We start from the raw sequence: 17681 nt of genomic DNA, 5'->3' as shown, positions 1-17681 counted from the left end.
ATCCACAGTCCTTATCCAAAGATTGTGTCTCCATCAAACAGGAAGCCACAGTATTTAACTTCGCCAACCTAACGACTTTGAGGTGGCCACATATAAACTAAATGCCTTCATTAAAGTGGTACAATTTTGTATAGCTTAGTTAGTATCCACAGTTCAATGAATTTGAATTGCCATGCAAGGGCTTGCACTATAATTACTAGCCACTTGAATGTCCTTTATGTAATGTTTTAACAGTGCTAGAAAATCAAAATGGGTTTACATTTTTTTAAATGATTTTTATGTTCTAGGAATGAAATCATTTAATATGCATATTAGATTAGGATACTGTCCGGCACATAGTAACACCCAGTTCAGGAGCAGTTAGTGCTCACGGTGTTGCTGCAAGAGTCCTTCAGCCTGACACTTAGGTGTGGAAGACTTTTGAGAGTCTCCGTCACAGTCGTCATCATCAGAAGCCCCCTCCAGAAGCTGCTCTTCTTGAGACAGAGCCTCACCATGTAGCCTCCAACTCTTGAGCCTTCTACCTTTGTCTCCCCAGGGCTGGGATTACAGGCACGTACCTTCCAGAGTTTTATCTTCACTTTCCCATGGGCTAGTACCTCTCTCATTCCTTGCAAAGCCCCTCCAGAGTAAACAGGAAAACTGTTTTTATTTGTCCCCTTAACAGGTGAGGAGGCTGGGGCTCAAAAGGAGCTCTTAAAGACCAGTCCGTGAAACTGAATAAGTGACCAATCTGAAGCTAGGCCACCAACAAACAACAAAGCCATGTTTCTTTATGTCTGTGAAACCCTCAGTGTTGTGGGGATGGGGGCCAGACCAACGCTTAATTGATTCGGACCATTTGAAAGAAATATTTCTTAACAGCTATACTGAATGATTTGTGTAGACATGTGCCCCATCCCACAGAGCATGCATATGTATTTGTAATAATTAGATGGTATGCAGGTATTTTATTTTGAGATTTCTTTTACAGAATATCTACTTCCAACTAGAAATAATGGGGTATATCTTGAATGGCCATACCGCATTTGCCAGTACCAGAATCCATGGATCTAATAAGCACACACACTAGATTTTACATGGTCACTGCCTGAAACAAATCCAGTAACTAAGAACATTCTGTTCACTGAGTGTCATAACAGCTGTGGCCCTCTGGATAGAGCCAAGTGCAATATCACGTCTTCCCTTTTGAGCTTCATCACCCCAGATACATGTTTGAAGCCGATCCAGTAGAAAAGTATCAAATAGATAAGGAATTAAAAGAAAGCCATAACCTTTAAAAAATTTTCTTTGAGGCAATAACTTAATTACATTTCTCCCTCAGTCCATGATCTCCTTCAAATTCATGACCTCTTATTTCATCGATTGTTATTGCATGCATTCTGCATTTGTATATGCATATATATTCATAACTAGAACCTATTGAGTCCATATAATGTTACTTGTAGGTATGCTTCCAGGGTTGACCATTTGGCATTGGACAACCAATTGTTGTGCTCTTCCCTGGGGAGGAGCACCTCTCCTGCTCACAGCTCTCCTCGGTTTCCTGGAGTTCTTTGTGTAGGATTGAGGGTGCATGGCCTTTCCCTATCCAGTCTGCCACGTTCACTAATGTCATTCTTGTTCAGCTCATGTTTGGACAGCCGTGTTTGTGAGACTTTATGTGTATAGCCCCTGGCTTTCCTAGGAGACATCATCTCACAGCAAACTCCCTGATCATCTGGCTCTTGCAAACTTTAGATCCCCTCTTCCAGTTTTCCCTGAGCCTTACCTTAGATGCAGTATTTTTTTTTTTGTAGATATATCTGTTTGGACTGGGAAAGCAAAACTCTTTTATGAAATGTCATCAGCTTATACTGACACCAAAAACAGATCAGCCATTTGCAACAAAGGGAAATACCGGTTTCTTCTTTGTTTTTGTCTAGGCAAGCACTCTACCACTGAGCTAAATCCCCAACCCCTCTTCTTTGTTTTTAAATTGCATTTTTTTAACTTGGTTAGTATTACAATAAGAACAATTCATTAACTGATAAACTTGTTCTTGTGTGGCAAGTATAATTCATGTACACACACACACACACACACACACACACGCACATGCACACGCACACACACACCACAATCTCATCCAATCTTTATAAAAAACAGAGGAGGTAGCAAGTGAGTGTTAGAACTGGACTCTAAAATCTAAGATAGGCATATTATTCCTGATTAGCCCGAATTGGTGTGCATGAACACATCCCAGTATTCTAGAACTGGGGGAAAAGAAGAAAACGTTTTATGTGGAAAGCATTCGTAATGTAGTTGTTGGATCATAGCATAGCCCAGCACATAGCAAACACCTGGTAGACCGGTGCTAACAATAGTATTGTTGCTGCTGGGAAAGAAGAGGTCTAGACTGAGGAATTTACATATACTCCTGTGCTTTTCTTCCTGCATGCCCCACTCCCAAAGGAGCTCTAGGGTGATAATACACACAACCTAATCACCTTTGCCCACACGGCTTTCTCCCCATTATTATCGTAAAAGAGAATATGTTCTCACATAATTCAAAAGAACTTCAAGGCTCTTAGGTATCAAAGACAGATTCTGTAGAATCTATTTTTATAGTTACTAAGGGAGAAACAAACAGTACATAAAATTATTTTTTCCAAAAAATATTGCTATTATTATTATTATTATTATCATTATCATTATTATTATTAAGCTATGCTGGTAGATATTCATGTGTGGAAATTAGAGAAAAATTTATAAAAGTCAATTCTCTTGTTCTACCATGTAGAATTGAACTCAGGTTATCATGGTTGGCTGTGGGTACCTTTATTGTCTGAGCCATGTTACCAGCACCTAAAGTTGAAATTATATTGAGCATGAATTTTGTCTATGCACAAAGAACACACTGAATTCAGAGAGGATCCCTCTTCCATAATTACTGGTTGTCGTAGATGCTTTCAGAGAAACTGGTTGTCATCTGAGTAATTATCCCTGTCTTCCAACTCCAAAATTTGTAAATAGATTCAAAATAATTATTCACTCATTATTTCATCAAAATTTTATTGTTTAGAGCATTCTAACATTGTCTTTCTCCCTTACTAGTGATAAAAAAGGAACTGTCAAACATTACCATGTGCATACTAATGCTGAGAATAAATTATACCTGGCCGAAAACTACTGCTTTGATTCCATTCCGAAGCTCATTCACTATCACCAACACAATTCAGCAGGTAACTTATTTCAGGTTTTCTTTTGTGGGCCCTCACAGGTAAATGTCAATTTGCTTGGATACCACTAATCCTCTTAATTATTAATTAATAATTAGTTAATAAAATTAAATATTAATTAATATTCTTGATTAATAGGATACCAAGAAATGAGGGGAAAATGCTATCAATCTCTGTTATAATTTGTAGCTCACACCTCCTCAAGTATAATATAGTACACTCTATAAAACTAAAAGGAATAAAGTTGGATAAGTTGAGCGACTTAAAAGAAAAATTCTTTTTTTAAAGATTTTACCTGTTTTTAATTATGTGTGTGTTGTGCATATGAGTGCAGTGCCCACAGAGGCCAGAAGAGGGCATCAGATCCCCTAGAGCTGCAGTTAGAGATGGTTGTGAACCACCTGATGTGGGTACTGGGAACCAAACTCAGGTCCCCTGGAAGAGCAGTATAATGCTCTTAACCACTGGACCATCTCTCTAACCCCAAAAAGAAAACTGTTTTTGTTTTTTGTTTTTCCAGACAGGGTTCTCATATGCACAGGCTGTCCTGGAACTCACTCTGTAGCCCAGGCTGGCCTCAAATTCAGAGATCCCCCTGCTTTTGCCTGTAGATTAAAGGCATGCACCACCACCACCTGGAAAATTGTTTTAATAAAACTTTATTTCTAGATTTTTTTCCTTGCCCATAAAAGCAAGCTGATTATAAAATTTAAATATTAGAGAAATGTGTGTCATTGGATGGGTAACCTCTCAGTACAGGATGGTGTCAATGACGTTTGTATATGGATACTAGTATTCGTTATATAAAAATTACATATTCAAAGCCGGGCGGTGGTGGCGCACGCCTTTAATCCCAGCACTCGGGAGGCAGAGGCAGGCGGATCTCTGTGAGTTCGAGGCCAGCCTGGGCTACCAAGTGAGTCCCAGGAAAGGCGCAAAGCTACACAGAGAAACCCTGTCTCAAAAAAACCAAAAAAAAAAAAAAAAAAAAAAAAAATTACATATTCAAAATCATTATACTTTACAGAGATGAGATCATTATTCACATACTATTCAATTCATTTTCCTTACTAACCCTGCCTTAGAGGACTTTCCATGCAAATATTCATGTCTTACCTTGATGTCTTTAACAGCTACATAGAATTCTATTACATTTTGCAGTAGCACTCTGGTGATTAGCAGTGGATTATGTGTGATATTTTTACATTTTAATGGATATTTTATTGCATAGCACTGCACACATAGCTCTGTACATTTACTTGAATGATTCTATTGCTAGTTTCTAAGACAAAGACTATGAACATTTAAAAATTAGAAATTGTTATTACAGCAGCTAGTTGAACATATACATATTTTAAAAGGTGTTTATTTCTAATTTATTTATTTTTAATTAAAATATTTTATCACAAAGACATTACATTTCTAATAAAAATCATAAGATGCAAAATACATTTAAAATAATCATAATTTCTCTTACCTAGAAGTCATATGTATGTTTTTTTATATATGTACAAATATGCATATATTTCTATATGCTTTTGCAAAATAAAAACTTATGCTATATATGCTGGCATTTATTTCTACTGATTAAAGGGATGGTATTGAAAACATTTGGTGAACACTCCTAAAAAGAAAACAAATACCTAAACAGTAAGGAAGGAAAAATACATGTGGTAGCTCCGATCAGGAAACATCCTATGCTTAAAGCAATAATCGTTTACTCTTTAGAGTGATTTCCTTCAAGACACTATAAGCATGATGGTTTTAACCCAACTTTACCACAGCCATATGTTGATGAAAATGGCTTGAGCATTTAACATAATTTAGAAATAGATTTAATTTTAAGATTGCTTGTTTTATATGTAAATATATGTTTACTATTTGAGTTTTGCCAGATTTCTGTGCTATTTATATGCATATGTAAATGTAGAACTGGAAAAGACAGTTAAATATGAATGATAAAAAAAATTTTATGTAAAATATTCCATCTAGCAATTAATCCCTATGGAATTTCACACAAAGGAACTGACTCTTTTAGATTTTGTTTTGCATTAAGTGAATTTGCAAGGACTCGATGAAAACACTCAGCATTGATTCTCATTCTGCATCACAACACTCCAAGCCCTGCATTTTCAGTTTATTGAGAGAGTGTGAAGTGATTCTATGTAACATGGTACGATGCTAATATGACATTATGATTCCATTGCAGGCATGATCACACGGCTCCGCCACCCAGTGTCAACCAAGGCCAACAAGGTCCCGGTGTCTGTGGCTCTGGGAAGTGGTATGGACACACCCTTGGGCTCTTAAACTCCATTTCCCATCATTTGGGGTTCAAACGCATGTGATTGAGACCGAGCTGACACATGATGGATGACAAGAAGGAAGTCCCTGCGCAGACTGCACCAGGGAGAAATTTAGTTTATTTCTTTCAGTTAATTTTGTAAACCATCTGTCCCCACACCTGACTCTGCAATCTCCCCAGCTTTAGCAAAACAACTGTCAAGTGTTTATTCTTACCAGACATTGCCATTCACCTCCAGCATCTCTTACCTATCCTTCCTTTTTCCTGGATTCTATGCCTGCTCCTATTTGGAGCCAGTTCTCAGCTCAGTGTCTTTTGGGTAATAACATCCACCTTTATCACAGTTTCATTTGTTTTATATGAAAAAAAATCTAACAATGGTTTACCAACCTAAGAGCATTAAGTACATTTTTGACATTGGCTCTCTCCAAGACACCACCAGTTGGCACAAAATATTTCATTGTGATTATTTTTGTCAAGAACTGCAGCTGCTTTGAGAACATCATTTTCCTGTGATGTGGTCATAGTATCAATTCACTAAGGATTTTTTTAAGTTATTAACTTCAAATAATGTCTTACTGGTCTTAGTTTTGTGGATACCAAGGCTCATTGCAGAAGAAGTCACTTTGGGAGTTGTTGACACAACTCCTAAAGTGTCTGCCTTGCTTCATTAGGAATTTGGGAGCTGAAGCGAGAAGAAATCACCTTGTTGAAGGAGCTGGGAAGTGGCCAGTTTGGAGTGGTCCAGCTGGGCAAGTGGAAAGGGCAGTACGATGTGGCTGTAAAGATGATCAAGGAGGGCGCCATGTCAGAAGATGAATTCTTTCAGGAGGCCCAGACTATGATGTAAGTCTCTCCTCAGAAATGGCAACGTTAAATCTCCCTAGAAGAACATCAGCATTAGCAGACCTGTCCTTAACATCTGCAAAGCCTGACCCATGTTGTAAATATAAATATTTAAGAGTTATAATTTGGCCTAACAAGCTGTTAAATGAAATCAATGCTGTGCTCCTAATTTGACAAGTAGGCCTGCACAACACCTTGAAAAGCCATGTGTGAAGTCAGAATATTTTCTGACTCTATTGAGAAAGCAGCCTCCGGCCTCTGTGCCTTTGAATTCTCTACCCTTGATCTGTCTCTTGCTCACAACATTGCCTGTGCTACAAAGGGCCTTAGTAGTTACAGGTAGATACAGCACTCAGTATATCTAAATTCCCTTTACATCTCCCACCAACAACTATGTATTAGCCAATGGTATTGGTTAGGAGTAGGATGGCTCCCCCTTGAAGAAACAGACTCAAGTATGGTCTTCAGCAGTCCTAAAGTGGGCAAGTCCTTCATCCTTAGAAATGCTTTTAACCCAAGTAAACAGCATGGCTGGTCACTCTTTCAGAAAACTAATCAGGGAGGATAAAAAAGTGTCATATCAAGGTCTTGATCAGATGGTTCAGTCAGTAAAGTGCTGGCCTTGCAACATGAGTTCAATCCTTTGAGCCCATGTGAAACAGCTGTGCACAGTGATGCAAGCTTGTAATCCCAGCACTGGGGAGGAGGAGGCAGGTGGATCTCTGGAGTTCACTGTCCAGCCAGCCTTGTCTAATTGAGGAACCTAAGGTCTTGTGTCAAACGGTTCCTGAGGAGTGACAGCCAAGGCTGACCTCTTTTCTCCACCACACAACATTGTTAAAATTTGCAGATCCCAACCTACTTCTATTGCTGTGATAAAGACCATAATCAAAAGCCGCTTGGGCCGGAAAGCACTTCTTTGGCTTACATACCCACATCCATTGAAAGAACTCTTCAACAGTTTACTGAGACATCATTCTAGGCAAATACTCCAGTGCCTGTTTCCTTGGTGATTCCTTATAAAGATCAAAGGAGACAGGAAAGTTACAACGATCACTTTCACCATGACTGAAGCATTGTTCAAAAGTAGAGACGCTGCATGAATACACGCCTTTGAGCCAGGCTGTGGACGTGTCACTGTCTTCATGGACGTGTCACTGTCTTCATGGACGTGTCGCCCGCATTAGCAAGGTCCTCCAGTATTTGCTTCTGTGCTCTGCTTTCACTATTGCCGAATAGTACTTTTTTATTTGCTTTGCGTTTTTGAGACACATTTTCATTTTGTAGCTCAGGGTAGTCTGAAAGTTACTGCATAGACAACTTAGCCTTAAAATCATAGGAAGGCCCCGGCTCACCCCCTAAGTACAGGGGAATACAGGTGTGAGCTATCACATGTAGATCAAATTAAGTTGTAAACCTGCAAATTATGTGGCTAGTTCTGTCCTTGGTAACAAAACTATTACATAGAACTAAAGAAAGCTCCTTGATGTCCCCCTTTCATAGAACATAAAATTCTTAAAAAACTTTCTTGGGTACAGAGTACAGCTGGTGTCTCCTGGTAAATATTAAAGTGCATTTTGGTCATTCAAGAGTACTATAACTTACCTGTAAAACTGATCCAAGCTCTGGTGAGGTGGACACAGGAGCACCCTGGTGCTCACTGGCCAGTCAGCGGATGCCGCTTGGAAAGCTTCAGGCCAGTGAAAGACCCCATCTCAAAGGAGACGGGTGGCCTTTCTGAAGGTGAAACCCGAGCTTGTCCTCTGGCCTTCACACATAAACATATATGCATGTGCACATGCATACATACACACAGGAGCATTTTTAAAAATCAAAAAAAAAGGAAGAGAGAACAAAAGACAATTTAAAAAAGAGAGATTGTGTGCAGTCTCACTTCCCCAGACAGCAACCATTTTTATGTTGTATACACCCTTCAAATTATATATAATACTTCTTCTACACATGACACTATCCTGGTTCTCGGGAGAAAGGGTAAACGCAGCAGGTCCAGACTGAAAGCATGCTGGGTGGCTGCCAGTACCAGATCTGAGGCAAGAAAGAGTACCGTTCCTTTTTTTTTTTTTTTTTTTTTTTTTTGGTTTTTCGAGACAGGGTTTCTCTGTGTAGCTTTGTGCCTTTCCTGGGACTCACTTGGTAGTCCAGGCTGGCCTCGAACTCACAGAGATCCGCCTGGCTCTGCCTCCCGAGTGCTGGGATTAAAGGCGTGCGCCGCCGCCGGCCGGCTTCCGTTCCTTTTGTGCCTCCAAAGATTATGCTAGTCCCCAAACAAGATCCTAAGCTCCCAGGTCTCTTTCTCTGTTCAGGTAGAAGGAGTGAGAATCTGTTCATCCTTGCTCAGGCCATCTGGAAAATGAACTTTTCAAATCGATTCTTTTGCAGGAAACTCAACCATCCCAAGCTGGTTAAATTCTACGGAGTATGTTCAAAGAAATACCCCATCTACATAGTAACTGAGTATATAACCAATGGCTGCTTGCTTAATTACCTGAAGAGTCATGGGAAAGGACTAGAAACCTCGCAGCTCTTAGAAATGTGCTACGATGTCTGTGAAGGCATGGCCTTCTTGGAGAGTCACCAGTTCATACATCGGGATTTGGTAAGGCAAGCCGTTGGAAGGTCGATGAAATGAGAGGACAGAGCCCACGGTTCCCTCCTCCAGGGATAGGGTGCTGAGAGGTCTGACAAAGGGGGTGCCTTCACTTTCACTTTGCACGCAGAAAGGTCAGAGTAAAATGAGTCATGAGGATCTCCATAGCTACCTGTGCTGTGGTGTGAAGAACAGATGGAAAGACTTGGGTCAGTTTAGTGTTTCTCAAGACCATTAAACTGAAGAGCTTACTGCTAAAGCAGTGACTCGATACAATAAACATACATGGACGCGCGCGCGCGCGCGCACACACACACACACACACACACACACACAGATGGAAAGTAAAGTGTGTGTTGGGATTGGGGTGGGAGTTCCCAGTACTGTTTGATATTCACTGGCCGTTAGCTTCAGGGATTTGCTTGTGCTGAATAGCAAGTGTACTCTACACCCCAGGCCAATGCATCCCATAAGTCCTGGGCGTAGTGTGTACAACTTCTGAGCATCTTTGAATGCACAGGATCTAGGGGAAGGCATTTTGGCTCTCTCCTTGTTAAGCTGAGATTCTGTGTTCAAGTACGTTTTCAATAAGTTCGGATATGTAAAGGGGCTACCCACTACCCCCATATTTCTTCAGAGTGCTCTTGAGTAGGAACAGCAGGAAATATTAGTTAGAAGGAACAGGGGGAGGAGATAAAGATAGAAAATACAGGATAGCCTCGACATGGCATGGAACCCATTCCAACGGGCCCAGAATTTCTGCCCTAGGGTATTTATAAGAATGCCAAGGGATGGAGCAAAAGACCTCCCCCCATCACAGCCAAGTGCAGACCATCTTAGACATCTGCACTCAGGTCTATGGCCCAATCATCTATGCAGACCCACTGGGTAAAGCCACTAGGAAACCTGAAAATGGTCTCCCACACAGATGCTTGGGTAAACAGGCTTATACAAGAACAGTTTCATTTTGATATTTACAAGAAATTAAAAAACACTTGAGAGTAATTGGGGTCGTGATAGGCTGTGTTGCATTTTGCTGAAAATGAAGCCGAGGAGAAGAAAATATCTGAGTCTGATATCGGGAGATCCTTGGTTGCCTTTTCTACTTGAAGATTTGCTTTCCCTCCCAAGGCTGCTCGGAACTGTTTGGTGGACAGTGACCTCTCTGTGAAAGTCTCAGACTTCGGAATGACAAGGTAAGCCAGTAATGTCCCCAACAGTTTTTCTTTCTGATGTTTCCAACTCTAGCACCAATGACCTCTAACACATTGTGGGGTATAGCCCCATTGTGGGGTATAGCATTCCCATCAGTTGTAGTCAAGAATCTGATTTCAAGTGGGGTGGCCAACTCAATTGGTAGAGTGCTTGCTGCACAAGCGTGAGGTTGGTCTTGGATTCCCAGCACCCACATCAAATGCAGGCCCGGTAGTGTGCACATAACCCCAGCAACTGCCGGGCAGGGACAGAAGGGCCAGCCACTCTAACCAATCAGCAAGCTACAGATTCAGTGGAGACTATTTCAAAAAACATGTTGGAAAGTCTGGAGAGATAGCTCCAGATGGCTTTTTGCTTTTTCAGAGGACTAGAGTTTGATTCCCAGCATCCATGTCAGATGGCTCACAACTGCTTGTAACTCCAGCACACACACACAAATTTTGACTATACTAAGTTCTCTAGGTGAGCCATTTTGGTTTTATTTTATAGTAACTCTGTTGGCAGATAAGTAATACTCCCTAGTATTAATTCCACATAACTAGTAAGTAATTGTTGTAAAATATATTCTTAATTATGTATATGTATGCCTATGTAAGTATGTGAACATGAATGCAGGTGCCCACAGAGTTACATAGGAGTGTGAACCACCTGATATGGATGTTGGGAATCAAACTCAAGTCTTCTGGAAGTACATACTCTTAACTGCTGAGCCATCTCTCCAACTCAGGCCTTATTTTTAAGTATAGCCAATCATTCCCGTGAATATATACGTGTACTGTTTGTTCCCCTTGAAACAGAATTACATCAGACATACATGCTTTTGCACATAACCACATACTGTGAACAGATTTTTTTTTCTGTTTTTTCAAGATAGGGTTTCTCTTTGTAGCCCTGGCTGTCCTGGAACTCACTCTGTAGACCAGGGTAGCCTTGAACTCAGAGATTCATTTGCCTCTGCCTCCTGAATACTGGGGTTAAAGGCATGTGCCACCACCACCCAGCCCATGAACAGATTTTTATTTGGTGAAATATAGAACTATATCATTTTTAGTGGTTACATAGTAGTCTATGTATTTTTACATAGTATTTCTACATAAAATAGAATTTAAATATTCTTCAACATGAGTACATTGAGGTTATTTCCACTTTATAATCATAATAAAGCATAGGCTTAGTGGACATCTTTGAATTTCTATTTTGTTTTTTTTTCCATCAGGTAGTTTCATCATTATTTATAACAGTTAATTAAGAACAGTTTGTACAATTCAATAAATTTATTACTCCATAAGTGTGGATGCTGTTCAGTTACCAAAGATGATGCTGGAGGAGAAAATGCACCCATTGGAGGACATGCTTTCAACTTCATACTGAAGAAAAAAAATAAAAGCAAATCTCAAAACAACAGAAACCCAGTTCTGTTCAACTTACAAACAGAGAAAAGATACAATCAAAAAGTACAAGGAAAATGTATCTTGAGTGATACAAATTACTAGGCTTCATTGTGGTAGAATTCTGAATGATTGTATTTTCACATTTTTGTAGGTTTTGATAGTTACCAAACATTTCACACCTGAGTTCTACTATGTTCACAGTTACATTTCCTAAATGCCTACAAATCACTAAAAGCTAACATATCACACTGAAAAGAAATCAAAGACCAGATATAGTGGCATATATCTACAATCCTAGCATTTGGGAGGCAGAGGCAGAAGACCAGGAGTTCATGAGAACTTGTCTCAGGAAGAGAGAGAAATAGAGAAAATAAGACACGAATTAGCTAGAAACCTGATGTGTTCCGCTGACAATGGACGCTATATGTCCTTCATCAGCCTGGCTAATGGTGGGCCATGGAGGCAGCCATGGCCAGTAGAGGTCTTCCCAGTTTGTAACACCATCTGTCTTAATATCTGGGTTGATGTTTTCCCTACAGATACGTTCTTGATGACCAGTATGTCAGTTCAGTAGGAACCAAGTTTCCCGTCAAGTGGTCCTCCCCAGAGGTGTTCCACTACTTCAAATACAGCAGCAAGTCAGACGTATGGGCGTTCGGTAAGGAAGTAACCACACAGCACCCAGCCCCGTTTCATAAGCCGGCTTCCACAACAGGAAACCGCAAGAACAGCAACATCCATTTGAAAATGAACCCCGAGTCTTTACAAAATTACACACACGGTGTGAGACAAGTGAGTGGTTGAAGAAGACAATTTCCTCCCTTGGGTTCAGTGTTAGGAAGTCTTATACACTTCCATAATTTACATCATGTTAGCATCTGCCCGGAGAATCAAAAGACTTAGGGACTTTTCCAATGAAACTTTCAGGTTTTGTTTGGAAACAGGGTTTTGCTATGTAACCCAGGCTAGTCTCAAACTCATAATCCTACCTCCTTAGCCTCTCAAAATCTAGGATTACAGGTGTGCACCACTTCTAGCCTCAAAGAGTTTTGTGAAGGAATCATTAGAATTTAAACCTTGGTTTATTCGAAACCCCAAATGTTGGAGGACTTAAATATAAACCACTGTTTGTGAGCATGAGTGTAACTATGGTAACTGTTCTAAAGGGTCCCTTCAGAATGGGCAGAGTCTTTGGGCATCGCTAATGTAAACAACAGACTTTGGCTCTGTGCAAGTTCTCTTTCCATTATTATAAATAATACCTGGCAAAATCAACTTAGAAAAAGAAATAATTTATTTTGGCTCACGGTGTTGAAGGTTGCAGTCTGCAATCTGACCCATGTATGTGGTGAGGTGGACAGGGACAGAGTAGAGGATGTGGCAAGAGCAAAGCTGCTCCCCTTTTGACCAAGAGGAAGAGGAGGGATGGAGAGGAGATGCTGCAGTCTCACTCTCCCCTTCAGGGCACTCTCCACATGGCTGTAAGTCCTCTTAAACTTTCCACACCTCCCAAAGGCACCAGACTGGAAGCCAAGCCTCCGAACTACAGCAAACACTTACCTTGTTTCAAGTCATCATTTTAGATCAGGATTTTGGAGACAAAAGTCCTGGACCAAACTAGGTACCCTGTTGAAGTGTTAATCTAATTAATCTTATCAAAAAAAAAAAAAAAACAGGAGTCAGATATCAGGTAAAAACCTGAAAGATTAGAGAAGCAGGGGAGCAGCCACTAGTGACTTCCTACCTCTTCCATTCCTCTGACCAAAAGGGCTGAGATCCTCTCTCAGCCCCGCCTTACCACTTCCTGTCTTTCTCTCTACATTCATCCAAACCTCTATGGTTAACTAGTGGGTAGCTCTGCCTTCTGACTCCAAGCAAACTTTATTTGTCAGAACACACACAAAATATGACACAACACCCTGTTTCTGTAAATAAAGTTTTATTAGCCACAGGCATGCCCATTCATTTCCATGTTGTCTGTAGCTGATTTTCTGCTTTAACAGGGTAATTGGCACCCACACCATTTGATTCACAGTCTAATATACTTAGCATTTCATTTTTATAGAAGTTTGATAACCACTATTTTCTTAAAATGTTTAGATTGAAATTTACTCTCTCAGACTACATGACAAGACACACCTGTAATCCTGGACCTCAGATGCTGAGACAAGAGGATTATGAGTTCTAGGCCAGGCTGAGGAACTTAATAAGATCTATCTCAGAACAACAACAAAAGATTGACTTGTTGAGTTGGCAGTATAGCTCAGAGGCAAAGCATTTGCCTAGAGTGTTCAAGGCCCTGAGTTTGATTCCCCAGCACTGCAAACACAGACAAACAAACAAAACCAAGAGAAGAAAAGCCAAATTCAATAGAGGTGATTGTGAAAGAGTCAAAAAACTCTTAGGTTGTGATTCTGTCAATTGTCAGAGTTTGGAGTTTTTAAAAAGATGTTGACAGAATCATGACTGTTTTCAACAACTCTCTGTTAGGTACAGGATAACTAAGTCAAATTATCACCAAGTGGCATAATATACTAAATATGACCAAGAAATATTTCATGCTTGTCTTAGTCCGTAAGTGCAATTTGATTTACCACTTAATACATTCAAGGCAACTTGAGAGAAGGAATTTTTAGTCAGCAGTTTATTTTTCTGTCCTAAATAAATATTAAAAATAAACATTCCCTTTTGAAAATTAAAGATAATCAAATGGGCACATAAAAAGGCAAAGTCACTCAGATAGTGCTTTTGTGTTAAGTTTGGCCCTTGTTGTCAAAACTAGTTTCAAATCTATGCATCAACTGATATGTCTCCTAAATAGTATTCCTGAAATCTGTACCCCGTAGTCGGAAGTTCTCCTGTGTCCCACAGCCACTTGGTCCCCAGTAAACACAGAGGCCTATATCATTTACAGACTGTTTGTTCGATGGCTCAGGCTTCTTGCTAGCTGGCTCTTCATCTTATATTAACCCGTTTCTATCCATCTCTGTATTGCCACATGGCTGTGGCATTACCAGTCTGTTGACATTTTGCTCCTTGGGTGGTGGGCTGGCATTTCCCTGATTCCACTTTTCTTCTCTCTGTATCTTTGCTTGGATTTTCCACATGGCTATTATCTGTCTTGCCATAGGCCAAAGCAGCTTCTTTATTAACCAATGGTGGCAACACATATTCACAGAGTACAGAAAGACCATACCACAGCAGTACCCTCATTCAATAGTTGTAGCTTGGTTTTTTTTGTTTGTTTTTTTGTTTTGTTTTTTAACCAAAGGCAGCATTGTTCAACCTGATTATCCACCTCATAAAACAACCTAGTTGCAGTTGTTTTCTGGCTGTTGACAGACAGTAAATCTTTTCTTAAATAATTTACTCCTCTATGGATGTTCAAAATGAATTGGGACCTATGAAAGCCCCTCTCAGAGAAGACCCTCCCTCCCCGAGTACTTTATAAGGTACTACCAGCCTTGAAATACGTGAGCAGCCTTGCCAAGAGAGAGTTGTGAGGGAGTCATGTTCTTTTGTAGAACTGGTTTAGAACATGTGTTTATAGGAAGAGACACAACATGGAAGACTGCTTTATTATATTTTACATAAAATCTGTGGCCTACAAGTCAAAGTTTGGGGTTTGGGAACAATTGTCTTCTTTCTGTATATGTGGGTTATCCAGGGTTTTGAACCTGGATATATGTTTAAAGCAGTGGTTCTCAACCTGTGGGTCATGACCCCTTGTTCCTCTGGTCTCACCCAGCCCCAAGGTCCCACAGCATTTATAAAATAATCATTCAGGCTGGGCAGTGGTAGTGACACCTTTAATCCCAGCACTCAGGAGGCAGAGGCAGGTGGATCTCTGTAAGTTCAAGGCCAGCCTGGTCTACAGAGTGAGTCCCAGGAAAGGCTCCAAAGCTACACAGAAACGCTGTCTCAAAAAAAAATCATTCAGAGGCTTAATATTAATTACCAATTGCATGGCCTATGGCAGGCTTTTTGCTAGCTAGCTCTTATATCTTAAATTAACCCATCTTTATTAATTTATGCATTGCCACATGGCTTCGTGGCTTACTAGTACTTTTACATCTTGCTTCTCCTGGTTGCAGCTCTCAGCTTCTCCCCAGACTCCGACTTTCTCCTTCCTGTCTCTCTTGGATTTCCCGAATGCCTCTAAGCTGCTTTGCCACAAGCCAAATCAGTTTATTTATTAACCAATGAGAACAACATATATTCACAGTGTACAGAAAGACCATCCCACAGTACCCTTGGGGTCGAATGACCCTTTCACAGGGGTCTCATATCAGATATCCTGCATATCAGGTATTTACATTATAGTTCATAACAGTAGCAAAATGACAATTATGAAGTATCAAAGAAAATAATTTTATGGTTGGGGGTCACCGAAACATGAGGAATTGTATCAAAGTGTCACAGCACTAGGAAGGTTGAGAAGCACTGGTTTAGCATCTTTGTCCTCGGAGAGAATGGCACCATTCAGGTAGCGTTTTCAATACTCTGGTGCTCTTTCAAAAGCACTCTGTGTTGTATCCTACTTAATCCTTACAGCAACTCCAGAAGGTGCTGTTTGGTAGGAGAGCTGAGGCCAGGAAGTGTTAAGGAATTGACCTGGCCTGCAAGTGGGAGAACTCAGCTTTCAAAGGCCACATCTGAATGAGCCCACATGTCACTCTCTTGATCATCATAAAGATGGTCATAAAGACTTGGTGTCTTATCCTGAAGTCAGCAATGTCTGTCTTCCATGGGCTGGGGACTATGCACATTCTGAAAATGGACAGATGAGCCATGGGTTCATGTTCCCAAGGCAGTAATAGCCTGTGGCTTTTATCAGATTCCCAAATGGTACCTGACTCAGGACAGACCAACAGCAACAATAGACTGTGGAATAAGCATCCATTATTTTATCATTACATTCTACCAAAAGGTAATGTAACTATGCAATAAACTTGTTGTACACAACTGCAGAAGCAGACAGGGGGGGGGGAGGAAGGAAGGAAGGAAGGAAGGAAGGAAGGAAGGAAGGAAGGAAGGAAGGAAGGAAGGAAGGAAGGAAGGGAGGAAGGAAGGAAGGAAGGAAAGGCAAGGACCTCCTCGCTCCTAAGTGTTGGGTAGTGGCTTCCCACCCAGTTTGTTATCAGTGTGAAGCTGCATGAGACCCCAAGTGCCTTCCAAAGCATCCCACGAACCTTGGCCCCAAGCGGCTCCCTCTACTTTGGCCATTCTCTGGTTTTCTAACAAGCACAGGGTGGGGTGGGGGGAATCTGGAGAAATATGGGAACACCTAAACCGTAGAAATGATGGCCAAAGCCCACCTTTCATGCCCTCCCCCTTTCACTAGGCCTTGTTTCCCAGAAATCCTTTGCCCTGGCTCCTGGGCTCCTGGTCCTGGGATGTGAAGTTCCTTTCACAAGCCCTGGGCCTTCTGACACTGGTTCTCTTTCTCTTCTGTCTGCTGGGGCTGCCCTGATGCACTCCAGGGATCCTGATGTGGGAGGTGTTTAGTCTGGGGAAGCAGCCCTACGACTTATATGATAACTCCGAGGTGGTTGTGAAGGTCTCCCAGGGCCACAGACTCTACCGGCCCCAGCTGGCATCAGACACCATCTACCAGATCATGTACAGCTGCTGGCATGAGGCAAGTATGCCCCCTAAGCGGGCTGGCATGGGGGAGGGGTTCTTTGGGGCTGAGGGAAAGGACCTGCTGCAAAAAAGCTGGAAATGGTCCTGGATCATGTTTGTTTGTAATGTGAAAACAAAACAAGGCAAATCTCGATAACTGGCTGAAGAACTTAGGCCATTGTTGTAAGAACTTTATAAATATCAACTCATCAGAAGATACCCTATGCAGTAGATAATATTATCAGCACTGAAACTGACAAGTGAGGAAATAGGACCCCAGGGAGGTTCAGTGACTTACCTCAGGGATGCAGTTATTAAAGAGGTAGGCTGGCTGGTGCCGTGTCCTCACTTTTTGTGTTTGAAACATTTGTTTGTTTGATCGGTTGGTTTGCTTTGGTTTGGTTTTTCTAGACACAGTTTCTCTGTGTAGCCCTGGACTGACCTGGAACTCACTCTCTGTAGACCAGGCT

At 41.0% G+C, this 17681-nt stretch overlaps 1 protein-coding gene across 3 annotated transcripts in view; it reads left to right on the top strand.

Annotated features, from left to right (window-relative positions):
• The window catches only part of Bmx (BMX non-receptor tyrosine kinase), a 59672-nt gene that overhangs the window by 35658 nt on the left and 6333 nt on the right, over positions 1–17681 (top strand). For all 3 annotated transcript variants that reach the window (XM_015992054.3, XM_076562869.1, XM_076562868.1), the window contains 7 exons: positions 3097–3224; positions 5431–5505; positions 6201–6372; positions 8773–8989; positions 10112–10176; positions 12126–12244; positions 17070–17227. In XM_015992054.3, coding sequence (XP_015847540.1) covers positions 3097–3224; positions 5431–5505; positions 6201–6372; positions 8773–8989; positions 10112–10176; positions 12126–12244; positions 17070–17227 — 934 coding nt within the window. The remainder of the gene's footprint in view (positions 1–3096; positions 3225–5430; positions 5506–6200; positions 6373–8772; positions 8990–10111; positions 10177–12125; positions 12245–17069; positions 17228–17681) is intronic.

This window comes from Peromyscus maniculatus, chromosome X, assembly GCF_049852395.1.
Source record: "Peromyscus maniculatus bairdii isolate BWxNUB_F1_BW_parent chromosome X, HU_Pman_BW_mat_3.1, whole genome shotgun sequence".
Lineage (NCBI taxonomy): Eukaryota > Metazoa > Chordata > Mammalia > Rodentia > Cricetidae > Peromyscus > Peromyscus maniculatus.
The sequence above is the reverse complement of the archived record's forward strand: the minus strand, read 5'-3'. Positions and strand labels throughout refer to the sequence as shown.